This window comes from Hyla sarda, unplaced genomic scaffold, assembly GCF_029499605.1.
Source record: "Hyla sarda isolate aHylSar1 unplaced genomic scaffold, aHylSar1.hap1 scaffold_18, whole genome shotgun sequence".
In the NCBI taxonomy this organism is placed as follows: Eukaryota; Metazoa; Chordata; class Amphibia; order Anura; family Hylidae; genus Hyla; species Hyla sarda.
Window position 1 is genome coordinate 1,282,281 of NW_026608445.1, and position 19,878 is coordinate 1,302,158.

At 44.2% G+C, this 19,878-nt stretch overlaps 1 protein-coding gene across 1 annotated transcript in view; it reads right to left on the reverse strand.

The window, feature by feature from the left end:
- LOC130313958 (uncharacterized) overlaps window positions 1-19,878 on the reverse strand; it is a 62,819-nt gene that overhangs the window by 12,072 nt on the left and 30,869 nt on the right. Inside the window, exons 2-3 of the mRNA XM_056552684.1 lie at window positions 9,811-10,143; window positions 7,073-7,156 (exon numbers count right to left, since the gene is read on the reverse strand). Of these exons, the coding sequence (XP_056408659.1) occupies window positions 7,073-7,156; window positions 9,811-10,143 (417 nt within the window). The remainder of the gene's footprint in view (window positions 1-7,072; window positions 7,157-9,810; window positions 10,144-19,878) is intronic.

Here is a 19,878-nt window from a genome sequence, read left to right on the forward strand (position 1 = left end):
GAGATGTAGTTATGCAACAGCTGGAGGTATGCAACTACAACTCCCAGCATGCTGAGACAGCTGTTTGGGCATGCTGGGATTTGCAGTTTTGCTACATCTGAAGGGCTACAGTTTTATAGAACACTGCAAAGTGATCTCCAAACTGTGACCCTCCAGATGTTGCAAAACTACAAATCCAAATCCCAGCATGCCCAGACAGCAAACAGCTGTTTGGGCATGCTAGGAGTTGTAGTTTTGCAATATCTGGAGGGATACCATTTAGAGACCACTGTATAGTGGTCTCAAACTGTAGCCCTCCAGCTGTTGCAAAACTACATATTCCAACATGCCCAAACAGCTGTCTTGGCATGCTGGGAGTTGTAGTTTTGCAACATCTGGAGGGCTACAGTTAGTGACCACTGTATAGTGGTCTCAGACTGTACCGTCCAGATGTTGTTAGGCAACTCACCGGCTTCCGTAGGATCCAGCCGCACGATGTCGCCACCCGCCGATCTCCATCGCCCTGGGTGTTTGCATGGGATGCCTGCTGAATGATTACAACAGGCATCCCGGTCCGATCCCCGCCCGGCGCATGGCGTTGGCCAGAATTCTCCATGACGTACGCGTACATCATGGGTCCTTAAGTACCAGGGTGTCATGACGTACGCGTACGTCAAGGGTCCTTAACGGGTTAAACGGTACCAGTTTTTAAATTTTTTTCTTTTTCATGTGTGGAGCACATCTTGTGAAATAATGCTACCAGTTTTTTTCTCTCTTTTTCCATGTGTGGAGCGCATCTTCCCTGTCTCAGGAGCATCCAACATATATCGGAGCCGCCGCGGACAATAATCTTCTTTGTTTGTTGTTTATATTATAGTTTCGGTTATTTCATTCAGGCCTCGAGGGACTATTGTGGATATCTTATAGATCCAATAAACCTCTAGTTTTGCTCGAGAATATTCTCAATTCGAATTTTAATTATATATTGCGAACATAGCACTTTATATTCGCAATTACGAATATTAGCTTTTTTTTGTTTTTTTTTCACAGTTCACATCACAGTGATCACTGATCATCCCTCTCTGCTCTTCTCATATGCTCATGTTTGCGAATATTGAGCCCTCCCTTCTTTAATGGTATAGGGAACTAATGGGCTAGTGCAGCATGCATGCTGGGAGATGTAGTTTTGCAACATCTGGAGATCCGCAGGTTGGAGACCACTGCACTGAAATCAATAGGCCCATTGTGGTCTACGGGGATCTCACGGTATTTAAAACTGTAAGATAAGCAGGAGGGTCTTGGCAGTACAGTGGATGGGAGACTGTGCAGTGGTTCAAGTCCCTGGGTGCGACGGGGTGTTACAGTGTTGTGGTTTAACTTTTTTACTGGTGATTGACAAATGTAGGTCAATTGGTAATTAAGAAAGCCTTTGAACTGTGGGAAATAGGCAATTGGCAATTAACTGAGTGTTTGAACCATGGGAACTAGGTTAATGGGGTACCAAATATGGGTATTGGGGTTAATTGAAACTTGATGTAATGTGTAAGGCTGGGTATGAATGAATGAATGGGAGGTTAAGGAACATAATGGGATATTTATAAATACCTGTGCAGGGTAAAGGTTGCCCAGTTGCCCATAGCAACCAATCAGATTGCTTCTTTCATTTTTCAAAGGCCTTGTTAAAAATGAAAGCAGCATGCTGATTGGTTACTAAGGGCAACTGCACCACTCTTCCTCTACACTGGTTTTGATGAATCTCCCCCATAGAGGGAGATTTATCAAAACCTGTCCAGAGGAAAAGTTTCTGTGTTGCCCATAACAACCAATCAGACTGCTTCCTTAATTTTTCAGAGGCCTTTTCAAAAATGAAAGAAGCAATCTGATTGGTTGCTATGGGCAACTCAGAAATTTTTCCTCTGGACAGGTTTTGATAGATCTCCCCCATAGGGGGAGATTTATCAAAACCTGTGCAAAGGAAACGTTGTCGAGTTACCCATAGCAACCAATCAGATCGCTTCTTTCATTTTGCAGAGGCCTTGTGAAATATGAAAGAAGCGATCTGATTGGTTGCTATGGGCAAATCAGCAGCTTTTCCTGGAAAAACTGCTGAGTTGCCCATAGCAACCAATCAGATCGCTTCTTTCATTTTGCAGAGGCCTTGTGAAAAATGAAAGAAGCAATCTGATTGGTTGCTATGGGCAACTCAGCAGGTTTTCCTGGAAAGGCTGCTGAGTTGCCCGTAGCAACCAATCAGATCGCTTCTTTCATTTTGCAGAGGCCTTGTGAAAAAAGAAAGAAACGATCTGATTGGTTGCTATGGGCAACTCAGCAGCTTTTCCAGGAAAGTAAAGTTTAACCATAACACTGTAACACTCCGTCCCACCGGGACTTGAACCACCGCACAGTCTCCCATCCACTGTACTGCCAAGACCCTCCCGCTTTTCTTACAGTTCCCTATACCATTAAAGCGAGGGCTCAATATTTGCAAATATTCGCATGAGCGCATCGATTTTCGCATATTCGCATACATTTTCGCAAATGCGCATAGAAAAAAAAGCCAGAATATAACGAATATGCAAATTTCACGAATATATGACGAATATTCATCCATATATTCGTGAAACATCGTAAATTCGAATATGGCCTATGCTGCTCATCACTACAAACCTCCCGTTTTTTCAGGGTTTCGAATCAGTTGGAGATGTTTTCTTTTATTTGTTCAATGGGGGTAATTGGAACCGGATTTCTTTCTAGAGAATGAAATATAGTACAATGTCGGAATACTCCATGCAAGAGAAATTTTTTCTTTATGTTTTGCCTATGTTTGTTCATACTGCAATGTAATGGTTGTGTAGTCCTCCCAACATATTGAACTCTGCACTTACATTCTATCAAATAGATTACATAATTTTATTGGCATGTAAGTCTCTGTTTGATTATGAAGGTTTCTCCTGTCTGTTTGGAAATAATTTTGTCAGTTTTGTATTGAATTTCAGTGCTGCACAAGCATCTTTTTATGTAACGGCAATAGCTCCCCCCTGGAAGTATCTCATTCTTCTTTGTTTCTCTATGTTGCCTGATCTGACTCAGGGCTAGAAGGTTTTTTAAGATTGGTGCCCTCCGGTATGTTATTTGTGGCTGTTCCTTAAGCTTATCTTTCAGATACACATCACTTTTATGCCAGTTATTTTTTAGAATTGTTTTGATTTCTCTTGCTTCTCTGCTGTGCGTGATGATAAAGTTGGTTGTCTGTTGGTCTTGTGTGCAATCTTTCTTTGTAGTCATCAGGCATTCTTGTTGTGTTTTTGTTTTGACTTTGTCCAGTGCTGTCTTGATGATTTGTTGCGGATATTTCTTCTCTCTGAACCTTTTCTCCAGGATTCTTGCTTGTGCTGTGAATGTTTGATTTCCAGTACAATTTTTCCAGACTCTCTTGAATTGGCTATACAGAACATTTTTTAGCCATGGTTTGAAATGACCACTGTTGAATTCAAAGTAGCAATTGACATCCACAGACTTAAAGTAGGTGGAGGTGATAAATTCAGACTGGTTGTGGGAAATGTTTAAATCCAGAAAATGTACCATGATGTCGCTGGCCTCTAGTGTGAATTTAATGTCCAAGGGTTGCTGTTGAGAGCGTGGGAGAGTTGTTGGATAGAATTGGAGTTTTTTTTCCATAGAAAGAATAAATTATCTATGTATCAACAGTAATACATTATTTTTTTTTGTTAAGCTTGAATTCCCATATATGAACAATTCTACAAAGATCCCAATGTAGAGATTTACTTAGGATGGGGCGACTTTAGACCCCATCGCCGTGCCTCTTCACTGAAAATACACTTCTTTGTTGTAAATGAAGTAGCTATTATATAATATAAACTTGAGACCTTCTTGTAGGACTTCCTTTTGGGGGGTTGTGAGCTCCGGGTCAGAAGAAACATGCTTCCATACACACTCTAACCCTAGCTCATGCTCTATTTAGTATATAGAGATGACACGTCACATGTGATTACCTGGTTCCCATTTTATTTCCATAAGACCCTCGATTAGTTGAGTTGAATCCCGTAGATAGCTTAACAGTTTAAGCACGTGTTTTTGTAGGAACAAATCGATGTAATGAGCCAAGAAACTGGTTTTAGAGTTTTTATTACAAATTTTTGGTTGCCCTGGTGGGTTCAAGATCTTTATGTATTTTTGGTATAAAATAAAAATATGGCTTGTTTCCATTAGCGCTCCTGAGATATTTGTATTCTTCTTTGTTCAAAATGCCATTGTTTTGTGCTCTGTCTGTCATTATGGGCAGGTTCTTTTCAACTTGTGGAAATCTTGTGGATCTCCTTTCATTTTCGTGTAGAATTCAGTGTCAGACAAAATGTTGGATGCTTCTTTTTCATAGTATGAGTAGTCGAGAACAACTAAACCCCCTCCTTTATCTGCCACTTGGATTACGATTTCCTTATTTTTCTGAAGATCTTTGATGGCTTTTTTCTCCTCATTGTTTAGGTGACATTTTTTGTCAGGTTAGTTTGTTGATTTCCTGCAAGACATTTTCTTCAAATACTTCAATATGGGGTCCACACACTTGTGTGGGGTAAAAAGAGGAGGGTAACTTGACTGCTTGGTGTACAATTTCTCCTTCTGCTTGGTGTAAAATGTCTCCATCTGTTGATGTCACAGGTAATGGATCATTCTTCGAGTTGTTATTTTTCATAGAAAATTAAAGTAATCTTTCTAATAAACTTACTAAAATCTAGACACAGTTGGAAAGGGTCAATCTGATGTGTGGGACAAAAGGAGAGACCCTTCTCTTGGGGACTCCTTTTGTATGGATCTAGTATGTATTCTGACAAATTGAAGATTTTTATTGTGCCAGAGGTGTTTTTCTTTGTGTTTTTTTTTTCATTTTCTAGATGGTGAGGTGGATTTTGGTCTTTTCTTTTTCTATTCTGTTTCCCTCCATTTTCCTTGTCGTCTCCTGCTTTTCTTTTGCTTCTGTTGTTCTGAAATATTGCTGGTATGATGGAAACCTTGATCTTGTTGTTTACTCCTAAAAAATCACATGAAGTTGGTGGTGGCGAGGTGATTGTGATCTCTCCCCTTTCCGTTGTGCTGTCGGTTAGGGGTGGTGTATGATCAGGTAGTGTGTGCACTAATAAAAGTTTGAATTAATACACTACGAATGCTCTGCTACTTCTTCTCGAGGAACGGCACTAAATGCCGATGGTCCACCCAAATATGTGAGTCCTTAAATGGGCACTGTCATTAAACACTATTTTTAATATTTGATTCTGTGGTAGCCCTTGGGGGGTGTATGGTAGGGATGGTGTGATGTTGGTATATGAGGGGTTAATATTAACCCAGTAACTCGTGACGCCAGGGTGAGGGCTGGTATGCTGAATCTATGTTCCGGCCTATCGCCGCCCTTCCCAGAAGCGATAGGTGCAATGAAATGACTGAAGGTCCACAAGCAGATTTAACTTGAACTTCAATAACTTTACTGCAGTGCTTGCAATATCCAATACGTAATAACAGTCTCTTAATACAGTTCTTTGGTTGCTTAGCGACTGGTAGAAGTTGCGGACCTTGCATAAGACTTATAGTCTCTGAATTTAGGGAATGATGTGCAGATCCGTCCGGATTTATGGGAAATATTGAGTCCGGTGATGCTGAGTGCTTAGGGGATGACACACTCTATAATTTATATCGTTCGGCCGTTGCCACAATGCTCAGGCCTAACTCACTGCAATTACTGCAATACAGGTCCTTCTCTGATGAAAGCCAGGAGCAAGAGAGGTGTTGCTAGTTTGTTTGCACAGGATCAAGAGAGCGATAAGATGGCCGCCGCTCCCTTATATGAGCTAAAACAAGCAAAAAGAGATACAGCGCTCCATGGTGTATTAAACGACAAACCTGTATGGTATATGGGATATAAATTAACCGCTCACCTATGGAGGTTGTGTTTGCACATACACAACAATGGTGAGCGCGTGTAATAATGGTGTCCGCAGCCGACCAGGCATGATGAAGCTGCTGTTGCAGTGAAACGCGTTGCATGATGGGAGAATAAACTACCTTGCTTTTATCCATTGGTTTGCATCACTTGTGTCCAGCGCCACGCACAGACAGGTGTTCCTCTTTGAAGCTATTCACTCGAGCTCCCTTATATGGGCAGGGGGCGTGGCGATTTTGATTGGTCTGAACGTCTGCCACTCACTTTACATGGTGAGATGGGATTGCTTACGTCACAGGCTCTATGTACACTGTAGAACCAGAACGATGCTACAGACACCAGAAAGAGGCCTGGAACGCATCCAGAGCGAGCCTTGGAACGCATCACATGACCCGAAGGCTCTGCAATGCCATAGAAACAAGCAATTAACCATTTACATACTGAAATAACACTATATACATTATTTTATAGATAAATTAGTAATCTATACACTATAATGGAGGCGACTAGGGGCGAACTGACCAATAAAGACTACTAAGTCCTAGGAACTCTGGCTATGGGGACCCACAGATAAATAAGTACCGTGTGAAATGCGGTACTGGGACACCGCAATTCCTTATGCAAAATAAAAAAAAAATGTAATTGGCTTTCATTAAATAAAAAAGTTTATGTTAGCTTTTCTGCTGTATACTTCTGGTCACCAGGGGTCTCCTTTCTTGGCCAGAACACATTCCATCTGGTCAAAATCTCAGATTTTGGTCTCCTGCTTGTAATGGCAGGAGACCAAACTCAGGAAGTGTTTCTCTGCTTTGAACTTGCTTGACAGCTGCACAGACTAAAAGCTCATTTTTGCCTCGTATCTGGTTTTCTGAACGGGCCTAAAACCGTGGTACACAGTGGGAGGAGTGTTAGTGAATATAGCCTGAGTTAGTTTAGAAAAGTTTAATTGGTGACAGTTAATGAAATGGTCAACGAGGGCTGCAGAGGAGTGTTTTTGTAATAGATAAACAAATGTGGCATATGACTAAGTGTGACAAATGGCTAATGTGGTGCAGTATTTAGTCATTATACTGTGTATGTAAGTAAATATTTTTTTTCCTTTATCTGATATAACATTGTTTTGATCATTCTGACTTTTCTTACCTGGTATTTTCGAATCGATCACCACTGGAGTAAAAGAATGAAACTTAATATTGCAGCTCGCTTGATCTCCAGTCTTTAAAGTGTCTGTAGAACATAAGTAGATGTTTATGAAATTGCAAGTTCCCATAGAATTCTTAATAGAGATCATCTTGCCCTTGTAAAACATTCCAGAGATATTCCAAGTTATAAGGACTTCATGAGCAACATCGAATGCCACACAAGCCAGCATCAGATGTTTGTGATGTACAATAGGACTGGACAGGAGATGAACAGAATTTGTGGTTGATCTGTCTTCAGAAATGAGATGTAATATTTGTTACTGCTCCATATAATGCTTTCCCTACTAGTTTATTTATTTCTCACTGCAATTCAGCCAAGACATGCATACCATGTCATAAGAAGTCTCAACAAATGGGAAAAGAGAGACTCTCACCTGTTGAGAGTGTTTGTGTCCTTCATAAAGATATTTTTCTGCAAGTTAATGAAACTACATTTAGCATCCCAAGTGCATATGCCTGATAAAGGATGCCTCTGCCTCTGAAACGTTATAGTGTCATCCTCCACCTCTAGCACTATTACTTCTAACATGGTGATGTATAGTTATGTTATGTTATTAATATTAAAGGAAATCTGTCACCAGTGTCACCTGCACTAACCTGTCTGTACCGTTGACACTGATGACAATGGTACTTACCTTGTCCCGTTCCGTGCCGTCGAACCTTGTCTGTTAGCTTCAGCTCTGGGCCCCCAGCTTGGGGCATGGGCGGAGCTTAGTGATGTCACCACTGCTGTTCTGCAGCAGAGTGACCCAGCAGAGAGCAGCAGCAGTGATGTCACTAAGCTCCGCCCAAGCCCCAAGCTGCTGCTGCTCTCTGCTGGGTCTCACAGCAGTAGTGATGTCATTAAGCTCAGCCCATTCCCCAAGCTAGCTTCTGAGACTGGAGCTAATGGAAAAGATTACCAGAGATCACTGCCACAGAGCAGGACAAGGTAAGTACCATTGTCATTAGTGTCACCTGCACTATCTGTCGGTACCAACAGGTTAGAGCATGTGACACTGGTGACAGATTTCCTTAAAAGGAGTAATAAAGTGAAGAGTACTCCCCCTCCATTGTGCCTGGGCTGAAAAAAAAAATGAAAATAAACTATCACTTACCTTCCTGCGTTCCTGTACAGTGGTGCTACAGCTGATCGGTCCTCTGGTCTGTCTTCTTCCTATTTCTGTGTGCACTGATCATCACACAGTGCTCAGCCTATCACTGGCCTCAGTGATGTCCCGCCTCAGCCGATGATAGGCTGAGCACCGTACGATCCGTGCAAACAGAAGTAGGAAGAAGATGGACTGGAGGACAGATCAGCTGTACTCAATGGAGGAGACCCGGGCACAATGGAGGAGGAGTAGTCTGCACTAGACTACTCCTTTAATATGTAATAGTGTTAAGATTTATATAAAGCATAAATAACATCCGGCTTTTCTCCATTCACTTATTTTTATATTGCACTATTGCATAGAGCATTCAATAACAGAAGATCAGGCTTCTGACTTACATAAAATATAACAACTGTCTCCAATATAAACCAGCAAAATTGTGAATGTAGCTTTGCAGAATAATACAGGGCTTGTTTAAAGGGGTACTCTGGGGTACGCAACTTATTCCCTATCCACATGAAAGGGATTATTACTGTCTGATTGTCAGGGGTTTGGCTACTGAGATATCCCCGCAATCTCTTGTATGAGGTCCGGCAACTTACCTGTCCCCAGAGCACTCTGGCCCCCACCTTCTAAGACAAGCAGGAGTGATGACTTGCTCAGCCTATCACCGGCTTAGATGGGGTCCCGTCTCAGCCTGGTGATTGGCTGAGCAGGCCGTCACTCATGCTCATCTCCAAATGTGGGTGCTGGGCTGCTCCCAGGATGGGTGAGTTGCTGGTCCCCACAATTAGACAATTATCCCCTATACTGTAAATGGGGGATAAGTTGAGTTCCCTGGAGAACCCTTTAAAGCGACAGCAAACTGGACAAATTTCCAAGGCACCTACTTCCTTCAGTATTAGAATGCACTCACACCATGTTTTAGCCATCTGTCTGCCGGATCCGGCGGGGAAATTTAAAAACTATCCACTCCCATATGCCCGCCAGACCTGCACCTCATCCCATTCACTCAAATGAGCCGGCTGGACTCTGGTCGGCTCATTTTGGCACCGTATCCGGTTTTGTCGCTGGACTGAAGACATGATATGCCGCCATTTTCAGTCCAGCAATAAAACTGATATGGTGCAGAAATGAGCTAATCACAATCTAACTCCGGCTGGCTTCTTTTAATGAATGGGATGTGGCGCAGGTCCGGCGGGAATTCGGCAGTGGACGTTTTTTTCATTTGGGCAGCCGTATGCCCACAACGTGGTGTGAACCCAGCCTTATTCAGCAGTATATGGTTGCATTATTTGGGATTTAAAATGTGGTGGTTATTGCAGTCTGTATGTACCAGTGCAATATTTCTACTGTATGGCTGTACTATGTAGGCTAAAATTACAAGATTTTTTTTTTTAATATTGTTATCTGAATGCATATAAAAACATTTACGGTTAATGACTGGATTGCTGAACCCCATACTCACAATACTTTTAGAGTGACAATCCCCTTTCTCTGCTTACTAGATGCAACTTTAGTGGTAAGGTTGTTAATTAATATCTGTTAATTGTACAAATTGAACATCCATCCATGTGATGCCTCTTACCTCCGACAATCAGGGTAGTTCCATTTGCAAATTTATAGGGAGAATTATAATAGAATGAACAGAAGTAAATTCCAGAATCATTTGTCTGTGTGTTTCGTATCTGAAGTGTAGCCTTATAATCTTCATTTCTACAGATATACCTATTATTGTCCTTTTGCACACAAGATTTAACCAGTAAAATGTTTCCTCCAGTTGTACAGCTTTTTCGGTACCAGGAGACTAGAGATCCAACTTCTAATAGCTGACTGATGACACAAGAGAGTATTGCCGTGGTGTTAACATCGACATGTATGACATCCTCAGGCTGATACAGAGCTATCTCAGTTGCAATCACTGCAAAATATATAAAATAATTTATATCATGGCAGCTTACAATATGTAATGCTACACATAGCCATATATGTATACTTATAGCAGAGTTACTCACCTTTCTGCACTCACTCTGGCTCCAGTACCATGTTTGCCTCCTCTTCCTGTGCTGCCATGCCACTTTTAGTTCTCTAGAAGTGCCCTAGCTACACCTGTTTTCATTAGCAACTATGATAATAGGCTATTTAATGGGACAACACTCTTCAGATCTAACCTCAAACTAAGACAAGCTACTCCTGACCACTTTCAGTGTTGTCTCACTTTGTATCCAGTGTTTTCAGCTCCAACAATTGCAATTTCCAGACCTTGCTCTTTCCTTTCCTTTAGATTTATTACCTGCATTCTTTCTTTTTGCTTCTGGCACAATCTTATCATTATGTAATTGATTTTTGGCATTTATTTTCATCTCAGACTGTCTACACGGTATGGAAACCAGTCTAAACTGACCTACAGATCACTTTCCCCAATTTTTTTGTGTCATCTTCAAAAATTGAAATTCTACTCTGTAATCTCTCTACAAGGTCATTAATAAACATATTGAAAAGAAGTGGACCCAGTACTGACCCCTGTGGTCCCCACATGTAACTGTCACCCAACCAGAGTAAGTTCCATTGATCCTCAATCTATATTTCCTGTCACTGAGCCAGTTAATAACAATTTACATGTATCCTCCCCCAGTCCCAGCATCCTAATTTTATGTACTAACCACTTGTATTGTCACAGTATAAAATTCAGATGCACAACATCCACAAATAAATCCACAAACTAGGTGAAAAACAAACAACAAAGCAACAGCATGATGCATTTTGGAAAAACCTAAAACAAATAAAAAACATTTTAGGTATAGAATTTTATAAACTCCTCAAAAATGAAAGTGCATAAGCAAGAAGAAGTTATTGTGGAATTATGGAAATCACAGAATAATAGACATGCTGGTTGTCTGAGGAATGTTCTGTCACCACGACTGCACTTTTCCAATTGCCGACCATTGACGTCCCAGATGTGGTTTATAGAAGACTAGCTGAGTACCCGGCATTCCCCGGTTTTTCCTTCCTCATCCTAGTTGGGGAGGATAATCAACAAAGGAGGAAGCTTTTGACTTCATATCCCATCCCCATATATTGTTGTCATATGCCAACCCCATATCCCGCCCTCTTATCCCGTCCTCCTATTCCGACCTCCTATCCCCTCCTCCTATCTCGACCTCCTATCTCGACCTCCAATTCCGACCTCCTATCCCGACCTCCTATCTCGACCTCCTATCCCGTCCTCCTATCTCGACTTCCTATCCCGACCTTCTATCCCATCCTCCTATCCCGTCCTCCTATCCCGACCTCCTATCTCGTCCTCCTATCCTGTCCTCCTATCCAGACCTCCTATCTCGTCCTCCTATCCCGACCTCCTATACCGTCCTCCTACCCCATCCTTCTATCCCGTCCTCCTATCCTGACCTCCTATCTTGTCCTCCTATCCTGACCTCCTATCTCGTCCTCCTATCCCGATCTCCTATCCTGTCCTCCTATCCCAAACTCCTATCCCGTCCTCCTATCCCATCCTCCTATCTCTACCTCCTATCTCTACCTCCTATCTCGGCCTCCTATCCCGACCTCCTATCTCCACCTCCTTTCCCATCCTCATATCCCATCCTCATATCTCGTCCTCCTATCCCATCCTCCTATCCCGACCTCCCATCCCGTCCTCCTATCCCGACCTCCTATCCCGTCCTCCTATCTCGACCTCTTATTCCGTCCTCCTATCCCGACCTCCTATCCCGGCCTCCTATCTCGACCTCCTTTCCCGTCCTCCTATCCCATCCTCCTATCTCCACCTCCTTTCCCGATCTTATATCCCATCCTCATATCCCGACCTCCTAACTCGACCTCCTATCTCGACCTCCTATCCCAACCATCCCGTCCTCCTATCTTGACCTCCTATCTCAACCTCCCAATCCCGTCCTCATATCCCGACCTGTAATATGTGTACCAATATGTGTACAAGGTATTGAAATATCTCCAGCCATACAGAAGTAATGTGAGAACATACATTTCACATTGATTTGCATGGGACTTTAAACAAAAACCCTGACCCTCACAAATGGGGATAGTTAAGGGTTAAATTAACTATCCAATAGTTTAAGTGGACATATAAGTAACATGTGACCAAGTATTATCGAAATATCTCCAGCCGTTTGGAAGTTATGCTGTAACATATATTTCCCATAGACTTGTATGGGACTTTAAACAAAAACCCTGACCCTGGCAAATGGGGGTGAGTAAGGGTTAAATCACCTATCCTATGTTTGTTGTTGACATATAAGTAACATGTGTGCCAAGTTTCATGTTAATATCTTTAGCCATTTGGACATTTTTGTGGAACATACATACATACACACACACATTGAGTTTTATATATATATACTAGTTGAATACCCGGTGTTGCCCGATTTTTCCTTCCTAATCCTTGCTGTGGAGGAAAATCAACAGAGAAAGATTTTGACTTTCTATCCCATCCTCATATATTGTTGTCATATCCCATCCTCCAATCCCGACCTCCTATCCCGACCTCCTATCCCGACCTCCTATCTCGACCTCCTATCGCGTCCTCATATCCTGACCTCCTATCCCGTCCTCCTATCTCCACCTCCTATCCTGTCCTCTTATCCCGTCCTCATATCCCGACCTCCTAACTCGACCTCCTAACTCGACCTTCTATCCCGACCTCCCATCCCGTTCTCCTATCTCGACCTCCTATCCCGTCCTCATATCCCGACCTCCTATCCCGACCTCCTATCCTGACCTCCTGTCCCGACCTCCTATCCCGTCCTCCTATCTCCACCTCCTATCCAGTCCTCATATCCTGACCTCCTAACTCGACCTCCTATCCCAACCTTCCATCCTGTCCTCCTATCTCGACCTCCTATCCCGTCCTCCTATCCCGTCCTCCTATCTCGACCTCCTATCCCGTCCCCATATCCCGACCTTCTAACTTGACCTCCTATCCCGACCTCCTATCTTGACCTCCAATCCCGACCTCCTATCCCGTCCTCCTATCCCATCCTCCTATCCCGACCTCCTATCCCGTCCTCCTATCCCGTCCTCCTACCTCAACCTTCTATCCCGTCCTCCTATCCCGTCCTCCTCTCCCATCCTCCCCAATCCCGACCGCCTATCTCGACCTCCTATCCCGTCCTCAAATCCCGTCCTCATATCCCGACCTCCTAACTCGACCTCCTATCTTGACCTCCTATCTTGACCTCCTATCCCGACCCGTAATGTGCACCAGGTATTGAAATATCTCCAGCCTTACAGAAGTTATGTGAGAACATACATTTCCCATTGATTTTCATGGGACATTTTTAACAAAAACCCAGATCCTCACAAATGGGGGTGGTTAAGGGTTAAATTGACTATCCTATTGTCACGCCGAGCACTCCGGGTCCCTGCTCCCTCCCGGAGCGCTTGCGGCACTTGTCTGCTCGCAGCGCCCCGGTCATACCCGCTGACCGGGAGCGCTGCTCCACTATCACCGGTGGGGATGCGATCCGCGGGTCGCATCCCAGTCCTCTCACCTGCCCCCCCCTGCTGTCATGTCCTGGCACGCACGGCACCACTCTCTAGGGCGCGCGTGCGCCGGCTGTCTGAAATCTAAAGGGCCAGTGCACCACTAATTGGTGCCTGGCCCAATCAGTATTAATCACTCCCAAACATATAAAAACCCACTTCCCCTTCCTGTCCCAGCCGGATCTTGTTGCCTTGTGCCAGTGAAAGCGTTCCCGTGTGTCCATTGCCTGTGTGTCCAGACTCTTGCCGTTGCCCTTGACTACGAACCGTTGCTGCCTGCCCTGACCTTCTGCTACATCTGACCTTGCCTTTTGCCTAGTCCTTGCGTACCGTGCCTGACTCAGCAGTCAGTGAGGTTGAGTCGCTATTGGGTGGAACGACCTGAGGGTTACCTGCCGCAGCAAGTCCATCCCGCCGCAACTGGTGAAAACCAGTAGCCCCTTAGATTCCATTACCCTGGTACGGCCCACGCCATCACCTCACTGACATAGAGGATCCACTACCAGTGTCGTCCCTGCATACCACTCCGGATCCTGACAGTAGGTCCGGCCATGGATCCCGCTGAGGTCCCGCTGCCCAGTGTCGCTGACCTAACCTCCGTGGTCGCCCAGCAATCTCTGCAGATCACGCTACAAGGGCAATAGCTGACTCAGTTGACTGCTATGCTACAACAGCTTCTGCCTCAACAACAGCAACCATCTCCTCCGCCATCTCCTGCATCACCTCCGCAGTGAGTGGCTGCTCCCAGACTCCGCCTGTCCCTACCTGATAAGTTTGATGGGGACTCTAAACTGTGCCGTGGGTTCCTGTCCCAGTGTTCCCTACACCTGGAGATGATGTCAGACCAATTTCCTACAGAACGGTCTAAGGTGGCGTTCGTGGTCAGCCTGCTGTCTGGAAAGGCTTTGTCCTGGGCCACACCACTTTGGGACCACAACAATCCTGCCACTGCTACTATCCAGTCCTTCTTCTCAGAAGTACACAGTGTCTTTGAGGAGCCAGCCCGGGCTTCCTTAGCCGAGACTGCCTGCCCTATTGAATCTTGTCCAAGGGAGTTCTGCTGTGGGCGAATACGCCATTCAGTTCCACACCCTCGCCTCTGAGCTATCCTGGAATAATGAGGCCCTCTGCGCGACCTTCAAGAAAGGCTTATCCAGTCACATCAAAGATGTTCTGGCCGCACAAGAAATTCCTGCTACCCTCTCTGAACTCATCCATTTGGCCACCCGCATCGACATGCGTTTCACTGAAAGACGCCAGGAGCTTCGTCAGGAAAAGGATCTTGTTCGCACCGGGTGGTTTCCTCCCCTGGCACCTCTCTTCCAGCGTCCTTTGCAATCTGTTCCTGTGCCTTCCGCCGAGGAGGCTATGCAAGTGGATCGGTCTCGCCTGACCCAACAAGAGAGGACTCGCCGTAGGAACGAAAACCTGTACCTGTATTGTGCTAGTACCGAACATTTCCTAAAGGACTGTCCTATTCGTCCTCCGCATCAGGGAAATGCTCGCACCTAGTTAACGTAGGAGAGGCGTTGCTAGGTGTGAATTCTTCCTCTCCACGACTGACTATATTTGTGCGGATTGCTAAACCCGCTAATACTAATACTTCCTTCTCCGCTGTGGCCTTCTTGGACTCTGGTTCAGCAGGAAGTTTCATTGAAGCCTCCCTAATCAACAGATTCAATATTTCTGTTACCCGTCTTGTCAAACCTCTCTTCATTTCATTCGTCAATGGAGAGAGGCTGGTCTGCACCGCGTGTTACCGCACTCAACCGCTGCTCATGAGTGTTGGAGTTCACCATCATGAACATATTGAATTTTTCGTGCTGCCCAACTGTAGTTCAGAAATTCTTCTGGGCTTGCCCTGGCTCCAACGTCACTTGCCTAGCCTCGACTGGGCCACCGGCGACATTAGGAGTTGGGGATCTTCTTGCCACAAGCGATGTCTCTACCCAGTTCCTTCCTGCCAAGTCTCTATTGCTACTCCATTGCCAGGTCTTCCTAAGGCCTATCAGGACTTTCTGACGTCTTTTGTAAAAAGCAAGCAGAGGTCTTACCTCCACATAGACCCTATGACTGCCCTATTGACTTGCTCCCTGGTACCACACCGCCCCGTGGTATGATTTACCCACTTTCTGCCCCGGAAACACAAGCCATGACAGAGTACATTCAGGAAAACCTCAAAAGAGGGTTTATCCAGAAATCTTCTTCTCCAGCCGGAGCTGGATTCTTCTTCGTGGCCAAGAAGGACGGCTCTCTACGCCCTTGTATTGACTACCGAGGTCTTAATAAGATCACAGTGAAAAACCGCTATCCTCTACCACTCATCTCTGAACTATTTGATCGATTGCGTGGAGCTAAGATCTTCACCAAACTTGATCTAAGGGGCGCCTATAATCTCATCCGTTTTCGTGAAGGTGATGAATGGAAAACCGCCTTCAATACCAGAGATGGTCACTTTAAATATTTTGTCATGCCCTTTGGTCTATGCAACGCCCCAGCAGTCTTCCAGGACTTTGTCAATGAGATTTTCCGGGACATGCTGTATTCCTGTGTGGTGGTCTATCTTGATGACATTCTCATTTTTTCTTCCAACCTAGAGGAACATCGCCTTCATGTCCGTCAAGTGCTTCAGCACCTACGCAAAAATCATCTTTATGCCAAGATCGAGAAATGTCTTTTTGAACGCAGCAGTCTCCCCTTCTTGGGATACATAGTCTCCTGTCAAGGTCTTCAAATGGACCCTGAGAAACTATCTGCAGTAATAGATTGGCCACTTCCCATTGGTTTGCGAGCCATTCAACGATTTCTCGGATTTGCAAATTATTATCGTCAATTCATTCCCCATTTCACCACCATTGTTGCGCCTATTGTGGCCTTGACCAAGAAAAATGCTAATCCGAAATCCTGGCCACCCCAGGCGGAGGAGGCCTTTAACCCCTTAAGGACTCCGGATTTTTCCGTTTTTGCACTTTCGTTTTTTCCTCCTTACATTTTAAAAATCATAACCCTTTCAATTTTCCACCTAAAAAATCCATATTATAGCTTATTTTTTGCGTCACCAATTCTACTTTGCAGTGACATTAGTCATTTTACCCAAAAATGCATGGCAAAACGGAAAAAAAATCATTGTGCGACAAAATAAAAAAAAAAAACGCCATTTTGTAACTTTTGGGGGCTTCCGTTTCTACGCAGTGCATATTTCGGTAAAAATTACACCTTATCATTATTCTGTAGGTCCATACGGTTAAAATGATACCCTACTTATATAGGTTTGATTTTGTCGCAATTCTGGAAAAAATCATAACTACATGCAGGAAAATTTATACGTTTAAAAATGTCATCTTCTGACCCCTATAACTTTTTTATTTTTCCATGTACAGGGCGATATGAGGACTCATTTTTTGCGCCGTGATCTTAAGTTTTTATTGGTATGATTTTTGTTTTGATCAGACCTTTTAATCACTTTTTATTAATTTTTTTAATGGTATAAAAAGTGACCAAAATACGCTTTTTTGAACTTTGGAATTTTTTTGCGCGTACGCCATTGACCGTGTGGTTTAATTAATTATATATTTTTATAGTTCGGACATTTATGCACGCGGCGATACTACATATGTTTATTTATTTTTATTTTTACACTGACCTTTATTAACACTTTTTTTTTACTTTTTTTTTGCAGTGTTATAGGTCCCATAGGGACCTTTAACACTGCACACACTGATCTCCTATGCTGATCACTGGCGTGTATTAACACGCCTGTGATCAGCATTATCGGCGCTTGACTGCCCCTGCCTGGATCTCAGGCACAGAGCAGTCATTCGTCGATCGGACACAGAGGAGGCAGGTAAGGGCCCTCCCGGTGTCCGATCAGCTGTTCGGGACGCCGCGATTTCATCGCGGCGGTCCCGAACAGCCCGACTGAGCAGCCGGGTCACTTTCAGTTTCACTTTAGAAGCGGCGGTCAGCTTTGACCGCCGCTTCTAAAGGGTTAATACCGCACATCGCCGCGATCGGCGATGTGTGGTATTAGCCGCGGGTCCCGGCCGTGGATGAGCGCCGGGACCGCCGCGATATGATGCGGGATCGCGGTGCGATCCCGCTTCATATCGCGGGAGCCGGCGCAGGACGAAAATATACGTCCTGCGTCGTTAAGGGGTTAAACACCTCAATGCCGCCTTCACTTCTGCTCCAGTCCTGTCCAGGCCAGATCCTCTGAAGCCCTTCTTCCTTGAGGTTGACGCCTCCTCAGTTGGTGCCGGAGCTGTGCTTCTTAAAAAAAAAACGCTAAAGGAAAAAATATCACTTGCGTTTTTTCTCCAAGACTTTCTCTTCTCCTGAAAAGAACTACTCCATTGGAGACCGGGAACTATTGTCGATTAAGTTGGCGCTTGAAGAGTGGAGACATCTTCTAGAAGGATCCTTGCATCCCACCACCATCTACTCTGACCACAAAAATTTGTCCTACCTTCAATCCGCCCAGCGGTTAAATCCTTGCCAGGCTAGATGGTCATTGCTCTTGGCTCGTTTCAATTTTCAAATTAATTTTCATCCTGCGGACAACAATGTCAGGGCTGATGCTCTATCAAGTACTACCGATGCCTCGGAATCAGAAGTTTTTCCTCAACACATCATACCTCCTGAGTGTCTGGTCGTCTCCGCCCCAGCTTCTTTGGTGCCAATTCCTCCCGGAAAAACGTATTTTCCTCCAGACTCTCAAATGGGGTCATTCCTCCCACCTGGCGGGTCATGCTGGAATCAAAAAGTCCATACAGCTAATTAGACTTGTGCACTAGAAAAATTTTCGTTTAATTTCGTTTCGTTTTTTCGTTTTGGAAAAAAATTTCGGTTCGGCAATATATTCGGTTTAGATTTTTCGGATACATTCGGTATTCGGGTATTCGTGTTGTTTTTTTCGGATACATTCGGTATTCGGGTACATTCGGTAAATCTTTTTAGTCTTTTTTTTGGACTTTAGCGATCCTAATAAATAATGGAGATACCTTTTTTATTAAAATTTCGCAGGGTATCATAAAAAAAATCATAATAAAAAAGATACAGTGGTGATGAAAAAAATTGTATCTAACGAAATGTATCTTTTTTATTATGAAATGTTTATTCATTTTTAAACAGGGATCAATTTATGTGAGCGGGTAAAGCACTAAAAATGTAGCCGACAATAATAAAAATGTAGTGTGTGCATGTTTTTCACTTTTTTTAAAAACATTTTTTAGGTAGTACTACTACTCCCAGCATGGAACACACTCTTCCATGATGGGAGTAGTAGTTACCTGTACTAATTGACAGATCGCAGGGGTCCCTTGCGATCATCTTGTATAATGTATAGATGCGGCGGCTGCTCTTCTATGGTCCCCTGCACTCACGTATATGTACACATATTCATATTTCCCGCAGAGCTGTGATTGGCCAGATGGTTCCAGCCAATCACAGCTCTCTGTGAGAAATAGGAATATGTGTATATATAGGGCCGTGCAGGGGTCCATAGAAGAGCGGCCGCCACATTCATACATTATACTGGAGGATCGCAGCGGCTGTCAGGAGTGATACCCGCAGTGATCTTTCCTTTACTACAAGTACTAATACTCCCAACATGGAGCACACTCTGCTCCATGCTGGGAACTGTAGTACCTGTATTAATAGACAGATCGCAGCGGTTACACTCGCTGCGATATGTCTATTAATGCAGGTACTACAGCTCCCAGCATGGAGCAGAGTGTGCTCCATGTTGGGAGTATTAGTACCTGCAGTAAGGGACAGATCCCAGGGATGTCACTCCTCCTGACACCGCTGCGATCGTCCTTATGTGAATGTCGGGATCAGCTGTTCTCAGGGCTACAGAGCCAGGAGAACAGCTGACGCTGAGCCGTAGGTATACATCGTATATCTACTGCCCAGCAAGAACTTACAGTGAGCTTGCAATGTGTATACAGTATACACATTGCTGGCTCACTTAACCCCTTGCTGAGCTGTGCGCTATGCGCAAGCCCAGCAAGGGAAGAGTTAACTTACACTGCTGGACAGTGTAGGTTAACCCTTTGTGCGGTATACACTTTATACAGCTATCTATAGATAGCTGTATACAGTGTATACAGAAGACGAAGTCCGCTTACTTCCCTCGAGT